Source organism: Scyliorhinus torazame, chromosome 11 (genome assembly GCF_047496885.1).
Source record: "Scyliorhinus torazame isolate Kashiwa2021f chromosome 11, sScyTor2.1, whole genome shotgun sequence".
Lineage (NCBI taxonomy): Eukaryota > Metazoa > Chordata > Chondrichthyes > Carcharhiniformes > Scyliorhinidae > Scyliorhinus > Scyliorhinus torazame.
In genome coordinates this window covers 4045717-4057789 of record NC_092717.1, presented here as the reverse complement: position 1 = coordinate 4057789, position 12073 = coordinate 4045717, and the positions used below count along the sequence as shown (strand labels likewise).

General features: G+C 41.4%; 1 protein-coding gene across 2 annotated transcripts in view; it reads right to left on the bottom strand.

The window, feature by feature from the left end:
• Positions 1–3215: 3215 nt before the first annotated feature.
• Positions 3216–12073, bottom strand: part of LOC140385063 (septin-7) — a 157439-nt gene continuing 148581 nt past the window's right edge. Inside the window, exons 10-13 of one of the 2 annotated variants that reach the window (XM_072466860.1) lie at positions 10610–10630; positions 8688–8823; positions 5339–5484; positions 3216–4288 (exon numbers count right to left, since the gene is read on the bottom strand). In XM_072466860.1, the coding sequence (XP_072322961.1) occupies positions 4249–4288; positions 5339–5484; positions 8688–8823; positions 10610–10630 (343 nt within the window). In that variant the 3' untranslated portion in view covers positions 3216–4248. The remainder of the gene's footprint in view (positions 4289–5338; positions 5485–8687; positions 8824–10609; positions 10631–12073) is intronic. The other variant, XM_072466861.1, reaches the window with a different exon arrangement.

Sequence of the window (12073 nt, the reverse complement as noted above, 5' to 3'; positions counted from 1 at the left end):
ACCTCCAAGCTAATGTTTTGAACAGCAGCCAAGAGTCGGCACCAGGTTCCCATCTTACGAAACTTGCGTCTCTTGACTTCCAAGGATCGAGAAGCAGACCGCAATGGGGTCTAATAGAGTAAGTATTAGAACCGTCGGCCTTTGACGGGCATGTCAGACTGCCGTTTGGGAGTCGGGATTCAGCGTAAGACAAAATTGGTCAGGTGAAAATTGACTGGCCGATTTAAAGTCTACAGTAATTCTCAATGAAATGCAGTTAACCTTGTGCAGCTTGGTTGCAATTTGAAACCATAGTAACATCTATTGGAAACAAAGGGTGTTTTCCGAAGTTTTTAAACTGCTGAGCAGGAGTCAAAGGGAGGCCTGTACTCGAGCTGTAGGATTCAGAGCACAGGTCGATAAAGAAGCTGGGAGGGTCACCGAGCCAAAAGCTAGTGGGGAGGGGGCTTTGATATCTCGAACCTTGGGAAATAGCTGGACCACTGAAGAGACATCGGAATGAACCCCAGGGAACAGTGATATACCCTTTGAGTTGGTCCCAAGAAAAGTGAATGAACCCGGAAAGATTTTGTAATATATATTTTATATATATTATATATATATATATATATATATAAAAATGAACAAAGTTTAATTTAAAAAAAAAAAGAAAACGTGAGATCTTGAGTTCCGTCAATTAATTGTTGGGTGTTCGGATTTCTTCAAACATCAGCAGCCCTCAGAAAGGGTCACACTGGAATCATACTGAACATTAAACTTTGCGTTTAATATTAGAACGGACAAAGTTCTGAGAGAAAACATCACTGTGGAGGGAACTACACGGGCAGCAATAGGATTTTACAGCACAAAGGAGGCCTTTCAGCCCATCATCCTCAAGTCATGCCTCTCAAAGAGGTATTCATTTAATCCCTTTCTCTAACACACTTCAATTCTGGGGGGTTTCTAAACAGAGTGCATTAGCACAGAAAAACATCCCAAGGCACCTGATGTGTAATTGGATAAAAATCAAATCAAATGAGGACATATTAGGAGAGGCTGGCCAAAGAGGTGGGTTGGAAGGAAGGAGCATCTCAAAACGAGAATATCGGAGTTTAGAGAGAGAATTACTGGTCAAGGGTGAAGCTGAAATCAGAACAAAAGTTTCGGAGAAATAGCAGCCTGGAGGATATTACAAAGACAAGACGGAGAAAGAAGAAGAGGCTATGAAGACAAGAATGATCATCTTAAATGGAAACATTGAGGAACCAAAGATCGGTAAGAACAAAGAGGCAGAGTTTGGGTTGAGCTGCCGTTTCGGGAGGGTGAAGGAGATCAGACATAACCCAGAAGACGGCCTCGAGACCCCTTGGAAGTCCCAATGTTAGGACTGTGGGAATTGTCTGGGAAGTTTGAACGTCCAATGGGCAATTCCCCAACTTCCCAGCACCCTGCCCATCCAAATCGGATTAGGAGTGGAGACTTTGCATATTTCCGATTGACTTAGCTGCACGGTTACCGAGGGAATGTAAAACACAAAAATCGAAACTATACCGCTGAACCCCCCCCCCCCCCCCCATTAGTCACTCAGACAACCAAAAATCGATGACTCCCCCCCCCCCCCCCGACTAACCCCCCACATAATCAACTCCCCATCCTGACTTGCTCTGTGCCATTCAACTCTACCCCCATCCCCCTACCACCCAACTCCCTCGCCCACTTACCTCACGTCACGTCAGCCCATCCCTTCAACCTCACCTACTTACCTTTTCTCAGCAGCTTTGGGGCATACAAACTACCTACCAGAACTCAGCAGATGGTGCCGCGAAAAGGGATTATGACAAGGATTTAGCAGACAACAGATTGAAGAACTCAACAGAAAAGGGTGACAGCTCGCAAGATCCGGGGGGGGGGGGGGGGGGAGGGGAGGGTCACAGGTAGATGTTTTGAGGAAGTGCTTGATGACCGCAACTTTTAAACAGAAGGGGTAGTACCTAAAAAAGGGGAACTATTTAAAATATCAGCCAGCATGGGAAGCAGGGTGGTGGTTGAGTGGGTCAGTAGTTCACAGGGAGTAGGATACCGTTCTTTTTTTTTTTATAATTTAAAATACCCAATTCATTTTTTCCAATTAAGGGGCAATTTAGCATGGCCACTCCACCTACCCTGCACATCTTTGGGTTGTGGGGGTGAGACCCACGCAGACACGGGGAGAATGTGCAAACCTCACACGGAATGTGACCCGGGGCCAGGATCGAACCCGGGCCCTCGGTACCGTGAGGCAGCAGTGGAGTACGATACAATTCTAAGTAACATGAAGTCTTTCCCCCCCCCCCCCATTGAGCAACACCAGAGGCAGGAAGTTGCAAGCTTGAGTCCCATTATGAACACAAACTCAGAATCTAGGCTGACACCCCCAGTGAGGTGCTGAATGATGCTACAGACTTTCATAGGTGCCGCCTTTTAATGAGACCTTAATTCAAGGTCCCATTCATGCACATGTCACAGACCTACAGTACTACTGCAAAGAGCAGGGGAGCTCCCCCCAGTGCCTTGGCCAATATTTATCCCGAAACCGGTTATTTGATCATTATCAGTCCAAAGATGTGCAGGTTAGATGGATTGGCCATGATGAATTGCCCTTAGTGTCCAAAATTGCCCTTGGTGTTGGGTGGAGGTGTTGAGTTTGGGTAGGGTGCTCTTTCCAAGAGCCGGTGCAGACTCAAAGGGCCGAATGGCCTCCTTCTGCACTGTAAATTCAATGATAATCTATGATTAATCTAGGACAAAGGTTCGACACAACATTGTGGGCCGAAGGGCCTGTTCTGTGCTGTATTTTCTATGTTTTCTATCACATTGATCCCTATGGGAGTTTGCTATACGCAAATTGGCTGCCACATTTTCTCCATTACAAAATGGCTCCACTTCAAAGTACCCGAGTGTCTGTCAAGGGCTGGGGTCATAAAAGACGTACAAATGCCCATCTTTATTTTTCATTTCTTACACACTGCACACACTGAAAACAACCACACACTGAAAACTTCAGTGACACGCATGACATCGCAGGTTGGACTACACAAGTTATAGTCTCACTAATGCCCTAAGTGACATACTGGAACTGATCTCCATCCCTGTACCGAAATATAATCTTCAGGTCAATTGCAAACTCAAATTAGACTCCTGTTAACATGGCCGCAAGCCAGTCACCGCCAAGAAAAATCACATTGCTGCAGAAAGTATTTACGTCATCACAACATTGTTTTATTATGTGACTCTGTACAATACAAATAAAAATACAGAGATGGGTAACATGTATACAGCTAAATGTGACTCTTTCCCCCTCCCTCCCACCCACCCTCCCCACAACCCTCGGAGACCAGGAATTCCATTCAGTAAGGAGATACAAGCTTGACTGCACTTAGCTGGAGAAAGGTGCATTTATGGCTCCAGCGCTTACGTGTAAATGCAGTACTTTAGTCAGTTACAATAAAATGCAAGAGAAAGCATGTTGTTGAACCCCATTATTTCCTAACATACAAAAGCTATGCTTTTTTTCAAATTTTTCAGCATTTTGCTGGGCAATATATGATGAAATATCTAAATTAATTGTTACAATAAATGAAGCAGTTACAAAAAAAGGTAAATGTTTTGCTAGAGAACGTTAATTATTCAATGGAAACAGCAAAAATCTAAGACGACACATAATGGAAGTGGTTGAGATTCCACACAAGCCCTAGCCCTAGCTGTGGGAACAGGAAAACACTGAAAGGTGGAAAAGAAACTGGTGTTGCCCCCAGAACCGAAATGTGTTAAGACAAGACTATGTTATAGCTGCATTGTATGAGGTTTTGTGTGATTTCTGAAGTAGATTGAAGCTGCAACAAATTATAGCACTGTTTCTTATAAACATCGTTCAAAGTTCCCACATTTATGGAAGAACAGTTAATATTCTGTAAACAATCAACCACCAGAACATGATTGCATGACAGTAACACATTTATCTGCATAAAAAGGGAGGCATCAGGTTTTTTAAAAAATTCAGATGTTGTGTCTCTACATATATTACCCCAGATAACTCGAGACTTTTCTAGCTTCCTATTCCAGAGACTAAAAATAGAAATTAATGTACAAACATAATATTAGGTTGGCCATTTCACATGCTAATACATTAACATTATAGAGATAATAGGTGCAAAGTTGAATCCTTTCAAAATAAAGAAAAAAAATGTCCAGGGCTGGCAAATTGGCATAATTTGGTGGTCTTCAGATGTTTTAAAAGATTTTCCCTTTCTTCTTGTTTTTTTCCAAGGTCCTTTGAAATAAAAGAACATTTCTGTATCACCATCAACTGTCTGGAAAATTGAACTAAATATATATATATATATATATTTTTTAAAAGCCACATGCATTAATATCCACACTTGATCCCTGATCAGTTAGCTGGTCTCAGCTGGAGTAGGTTACAGGCACAATGGTGGACAAATGTCTTGGGGTCAGGCTCTTTCTTAAGCAGCAATTTGTGGAAGTAACCAGGGGCATTGTGGGCATCAGCCTCCACTTGTAGCCAGGTGCAATGGGCATCGGTGCCCCTTTGGCGTCAGTAGGCTGTGGGTTGATGTCCCACTGTAGAGACCGGAGCACAAAAACCCAGACTGACTGTCCAGGAGAGTGCTGAGGGAGTGCTGCACTGTTGGAGGTGCGGTCCAATGATTAAGACAGTAAAGCAAGGCCTCATTTGTTCCCACAGGATAGATGCAAAATATCCCGTGGCACTATTCTGAAGAATGTAGAAGTTCTCCCCAGTATCCGGGCCAACATTTATCCTTTAACCAACATCACAGAAACAGATTGCCAGGTTTCTCACAATACTGTTTGTTCGAGTGCAAATTGTCGGTGTCTACTTTCCCACATTACCATACTGACCACACTTCATTGACTGCTGGATATTCCTAGATCATTAAAAGGGTGATATAAATGCAAATCATCTTTTCTCTTTCATTCATGGTCAAAGGCAGAAGCCTAAGCTGAAGGCTCAACATGACCCATGGTACTGCCGGACGTTACCAGCTGCTGCCAGCACAATGCAGGAAACTATACTTTTTGGCAAAAGGTCACTTTTTGCCCCATTGTTGAGCAGTAAATTTTACCGCCGGTCATATAAACCCCGATGAATCCACTGGACATTTGCATCTCTTTCAAGGCTCTGTGATTGGATGAACAAGTTGGAAACTCCCATTAACAAAAAGCCAATTGCAGTGACTACGGCATAATCAAGGGGTCGTGTTGTGCAACAACTAAAGCCAGTGTCAATTATTTAAACCTAAAAGTGATAGTGTGAGCGTGAGTGTGTGAAGTGGTGTACCTGGTAGAATCTAGTTTTTGCTGTTCCAGAATACGCTGTTGAGCCTCCCAGTTCTGTTTCTCATCTTCAAACTGGCGACGTTTTTCCTCAAGTTCTTTGTGCTGTGCTTCCAAATTCTTCTTCATTTGTTCATGGCGTCGCTGGAGCTACAAGATACAAAGTAATTACATTAAAGCAGGCTTAAATCATACCCCCTCAAACCCATACTGCCTCTTACACCCATGTTATACAAAAATACAGAACTCTTCAATTCACACTCCAGCAATGAATCTTCGATATTTCACTGCAGGAGACAAGATGAAGGAGGCAGTGAGGATAAGCTGTCACTTCACCACCCACTCAAAGCATTTTCTTTTGAACATGATTAACAAAGCTTTTTTTTTTTAAAAACGGAGAATCCCTAAGCTGCACTGATATGGCTGCAAACATTTAAAATAAATGCCACAGCATAAAAGCTGCTGTCTCTCTCAATTCATAGAATCTATACAGTGCAGAAGGAGGCCATTCGGTCCATCGGGTCTCCACCGACCCTCCAAAAGAGCACCCTACCCAAGCCCAATCCCAGTTACTCCGTAACCTCACCTAACCTTTTTAAAAAAATATAAATTTAGAGTGTCCAATTCATTTTTTCCAATGAAGGGGCAATTTAGCATGGCGGGCCCACCGACCCTGCACATCGTTGGGTTGTGGGGACGAAATCCCAACAGTTACGTAAATCATTCATGGGACATGAGCATCATTGACAAGGCCAGTCAATCCGAAATTGCCTTTGGAGAAGGTGGTGGTGGTGAGCTGCCTTTATGAATTTCTGCAGTCCATCTGGTGTAGGTACATCCAGAGTGCTGTTTAAAGGGAGTTACAGGATTTTGACGCAGTGACATTGAAGGAACAGCGATATAGTTCCAAGTCAGGATTGTGTGTGCATGATGAGGTCTCCTTTCACCTGGAGCACTATGCTCGGTTTGTCAAGAAGCGTACATCAACCTTGGGAGGGAGAAGTGGAGTATAGATTCACCAGGAGGAGCTAAATTATGAATATTATCGAAACGTAGCTCGCATTCCTGAGCTTAGAAGGTTGAAGGATATTTTAATCAATGTCTTTAAAACGATAAAGGGATTCAATGAATAGAGAGAGAAACTATTTCCTTTGGTGGGAAGTCTAAAACAAGAAAGCATAACATTAAAATGACAGCTGGACCATGTCGAAGTGAAAACAGGGAGCACTTTCTCCACATAAAGGGCATTGTAATTTACAATTCTCCACACCCCAAATACCACATGCGCATGATGGGGGTCAGGGGGAGGGAGTGATCAACAAACATTTTCAATACTGAGATTGATGATTTTTTGCAAGGAATATGGGGCAAAGTTGATTAAAGGGAACGAAGGTGCTGATTAGCCTGGACTCCACCAAATGGTGGAACAGGCTCAAGGAACTAAATGGTCGCATCCTGTTCCCATGTTCATGTATTGTTTTGATGGAAGCTAATTTTTTTCTACATTCTAAATTATTTTTTCATTTAGTTATGGGGTACTGTGGTGCTACAATGAACACAAAGGTACATCCTGCTTCGGGGGGTGGGGAGGAGAATAAAAGCGACGGTAGTGTATAATGGTCACTGGACTAGTAATCCAGAGGCCCAGGTTACACCTCTGGGGACAAGGGTTCAAATCCCACCACCGCAGCTGGTGGAATTTCAATTCAATTAATAAATCAGGAATGTAAAGCTGGTCTCAGGAATGGTGACCATGAAGCTGTCACCAATTGCGGTAAAGGTCCATCTGGTTCACTAATGTCCTTTAGGGAAGGAAATCTGCCGACCTTACCCGGTCTGTCCTACATGTGACTCCAGACGCACAACAATGTGGTTGGCTCTTAAATGCCCTCTTAAATGGCCGAGCAAATAATGCTAGCAAATAAAATTCTAGGGAAGGAATCAATACAGTATCTCAAAATTTCAATTCAATATTGAGGATCGAGTGGTAATTAATTGTTTTTATTTTAAAAAGTCAATTCAAATCAAGTAACGCTGAGGGAACTCCATGTATACATTTTCCAAAGTTAGTTATCAACCACCTAAGCATAGTCCATTTACTGTTTTATTTCTTCAAAAATTTAAATTATCCCAGTGAAATGTGCAACTCACGCTCACAGTTTACAAGCTGTTTAGCTATTAATATATACCTGAATTACAGAAGGCAAAATTGTACCAATTTTGAACAGCCAAAGGTTTTATTCCATTTGGCATTCCAATGGTAATGTATGTAATATTTTATTTGAAAACAGTACTGGGGAATTTGAGCCAATGTCCACACGAATCATCAGCTTTATGTCACAATCTTGATTTCTCAAATTTCCACGCCCCTCCCTGCCCACAACCAAAAGAGGAGCAATCAAGGAACCACTCAGTCTCTGGGGACAAGCTTGCACGTTCAGCAAATAAAGTTTCAAAGCAGGTCCACCCTCTGAAGAGGTACGCAGACAGATCGAGCACAGACTCAGCTGAATGACACCGCGGCTTAAAGAGTTCAATTATAAAAACAGGTTACACAAACGTGGGTGAAATGGTTTCCCACAGGGAGGGAATGTGAACTCCGCATTAGGCAAGAATATACAGTTACAGAATACAGTGGTGATCTTATTGGACTAATAATTTTGAGAACATGAGCTCAAATCCTTCCACTGGCAAATTCATCAAAATATCTTTCTATAAAGCTGAGTGTGACCATGAGCTGTCAGAATGTTGTAATTAATGCTGACGTATTTTGGGGGGACATATTGGTGTAGTGGTCATGTCACTGGACTAGTCAACTAGAGGCCCAGGCTAATGCCCAGGGGACAGGAGTCCAAATTTCACCACGGTTGATGAAATTTAAATTCAATTAATAAATCTGGAATGTGAAGCTAACCTCAGAAATGATGGCCATGAAACTATCACAGATTGTTGTAAAAAGCCAACTGGTTCGCTGATGTCCTTGAGGGAAGACAATCTGCCATCCTTAACTGGTCTGGACGTGACTCCAGACCCACACCCACAGGGTGGAAAATAAATGGCTGCCCCATCAGCAGCATGCAAACCCTGAGAATTATATATTTTGAAAATATGTGCCGACAACTCCAGTAGCTTGAGTGGAACACCCCAGCAGAGAGATAGATCTGGAGTGACAGACTCTTAATTAACCACCCCAGAAAACTTCAGAGCTCGACAATTACTGTACTTTGAGAAATGATCGCACGTAGGCAAATTAATATAAGCAACACGTATTTTGAAATCTGTGGATGCAGACATCAGAAATACAATCTTTCTTGCAAATTGTAAAGGAGTTTACATTCATGAGTGGTAAATACCTCTGCCTCCGAATCTTTCAGCTTCTGAATCTTCTCCTTGACTTTCATTTCAAAGACTTGTTCCATTTCCATCTCCATCTTCTTCATCTTTGCAACATGCTCTCTCCGTTCTTCCTCCATCTGAGCCAGAGGGCTTCTATGGGCAGTAAAGAGGATTAATGAGTTAGTTTCACAATGTACACAATACATGAACAGCAGATGTAAAATATAGGATCAATGTGATTTTGAGTTGTAGAAGAACCAAATCAGGAAATTGTTTCAAATGTGCCAAGCCATAATAAGCATGTCAACTCCACCAAATGATTACCACACCATCTCAATCTTCAGCCCAAAACCTATGGCAATGGAATAGGAAAGTCTTCTTCAAGTCTCTGGAGAAATCACTGTCCTCACTCCCAGTCAGCATGAAAAGCTCATGGGAAGATGGGATTTGCCTCTTGTGAATACATTACAAACATGTGCGTGAATGCACGGACTTGTTTAATTTAGCTTTTCAAGTAGCTTATTCTCCCTCCAGGCTTCCTTACAAGTTTTTTTTATGATCAATACCTGCAGTTACAAACCTATGACTTCCTGGAGAAACTGTAAGGTCCGAGTCAGAAGTCCCCATCGTTGATTTTACTGGTTAAACTACCCATCGATGGGCATGGAATGAAAAATATCAGAAAACTGAGGCAAAACAGTATGGAGCCAAAATCCAATAGATGCTCACTTCATGCAGGAAATCTGGTACATGAACAACTTAGCTCAACTTTCTACAGAATGTGACATGTAAAGTATGCGACTAACATTTTTTGATTCAATGAGATGAGTGAAGGAATGTCTTGTAAAGCAGTGAGCTCCAGTGGGGTAGACACCCGATGAAAACATATCCAGATTTCACGAGATCTATATTCTGTTTTGATCACAATCTAATAAACACTCCATTGTTTTTTAGAAACATTGTCTGGAAGTTTACTCTCAAGACAAGTCTCTTCAAAACTAATTATTAACAAAATCACATCATTCCCAAAGCCAAGTGATCGATGCCTAAGGAAAACAAAAAGAGGAAAAAGGGAATGCAAAACCAGCCAGTTGAATCCTGAAGAAAAAGTTCCAGTCATCCTGATGGAAACCATTTAGTACAAAGAACAGCATATCAAAGGGAATGTCGGCCAGCAAGAGGTTATTTGGCTGTATTGTAGAACAGTGCTGGGGAACGACACCACCGTCTTTCCTTTGACTAAAATCACGTGGCTCCACTTTTCCTAGATATCCATCAGAAGAATGCAATCATTAACTAGGCCATTAACATCAACTGCAATCATTGAAGCTGCACCTTACGGCTTCCATTGAACAAAAGGGGATTGGAAGCAGAAGGTCCAGAGCATGGTACTGCTACGGCCTCCACTCCTAAAAGGACTTGTAGAACTGTGGGAGAGAGGAAAAAAGCAAGAAGCAGTTCAAAGACTTGCATACAAGCACCGATCTGTGGAAGCCTTTTCATCCTTCCTGCCAGCTCCCCTTACGATTACCAGAAAATTAATGTTTAACAAGCAGAGAAAGTTGGTAAAGATTGCTCCAAAAATAACACTGCTGAATTTTAAAAAGTCAATCTGCATAACTTTTGTTAACATGTCCATATAATCCGATAATGCCTTAACTTGAAAGAAAATATTTAAATTGGCGCTCTGGTCCAAGACATCAGGTCCAGCCATTTTGATCATTCACTTCTTTTATCACTAATCAAGTATCTTATTGATAACAGGGAATATTTTTGGAACAAGCAATGTTTTTTTAAACAATTATGACCACTTGTGGCGATAACACGAGAAAACCCACCCGACGTCAGAAATTTAATACTCGTGTCCAACGGAACTGAAATTCAAGTTGATGCTAAAAATGTTGGAAAGTTCTTTCAAATAATTTAAACAACCACTTACATGCCTTCAACTGTGTCAAATCTAAAAAAAAACAGATACACAGACACTTAGGATGAGGAAAACACAGTTTTACATTAAATTACATGGAGGGGTTATAAAGGTGAAATAAAACATTTAAAATCGGACATTATGCAATTTCATTCAATGACGCAAATGCGTAACATCCAAGAATACAGTTTGTTTCTACAAAGATTCAGATTTTCCCATGATGTGCAAGGTATCTGACTGCAAGTTGAACCATCCGGTCCCACAGCCTTATAATTCAAAACGTGTGGAGGACTAATTGAATTGGCTAAAGAATTCCGAATGTAAACTGTTGGTGGGTTTCAGCTATGGGAGACTGTTACCCATGAAAAATAAATTGGCATAAAGTAATGTTTTGCTATGTGGAGAGACAGTGAAGCCAGAATAACATCTGAATGGTTAAGGTATTGGCTGCACTAATTATTGATGAAACTGATCAGTTGGATAAGAAACGAGATGGACAAAAGTATTCTACTGTCTGCTCCATTTCTCTGGCCTACGTCCATTAAGTAGCACAACTCTATTTCCAATTCTAGTGCTGCTCACCATATTTACCTGAGTTGACATTTAATTGCGACATATTCCCTTGCACATCACAGATATTCTGACAAAGTTGGTGTGGAGCAATTTGACTCACAATCACTTTTCACTCCAAATTATTAGAAGTTTTGATATTTTAAAAACTTATTTCAGCTTTACAAAGACAGCATTTCTTCTGGCCAGCGCACTCAATATGAACTTTAAAGCTACAAAAAAGCAGCCTTCAAATTTTGATAGCAATTAAATGCAATGTAAACATTTGAATTATTCTATATTGCTACAATTGTACAGTTTTTGAAAAGATCCGATACCTTCCGAAATACTGTCTTCAAACTCCATGTGTTTTAAAATGTGTATTTCCTTTATATCACTCATACAAAATAACATGGTTAAAAATCTGCGCCCAAGAACACTGCCACAAAATGTACATCATCTTACAGTCACATCTATCAGTTGGCTGACTAAAAAATGTGAAATTAAAAGATTAAAAATCAAAGTCGAACAATAACAGCTAAACAGTTGGCTCATTACCACAGTCATTGACATATCATGAGCTACCAGTTTCAGTCTCGTCACTGTAATGAGTGTAAGTGTGCAAGCTCAGTAATCCGACACCAAGTGAAGCATCAGTGCAAGCTGATGAACTGGGGAATACCGCAGGTCACTTATTGGCATTGGCCATGATCTTGGAGCTGGCCATGACCAAATGGATAGACAGGAGGTAATGACATGGGTAAGGCACAGGAAGAAATGGTTAAAATCTCTGCAGCATGGGATAGCAATATTGATGTGTCAAGGTTCTCTGCAGAAATAAACATCTATGAGCTCGAGGCCCAAAGCTTTGCATCTCTAAACGTAGATGAGAAACACAGGCACAAGTAAACAACTAAGAGTTTTGCC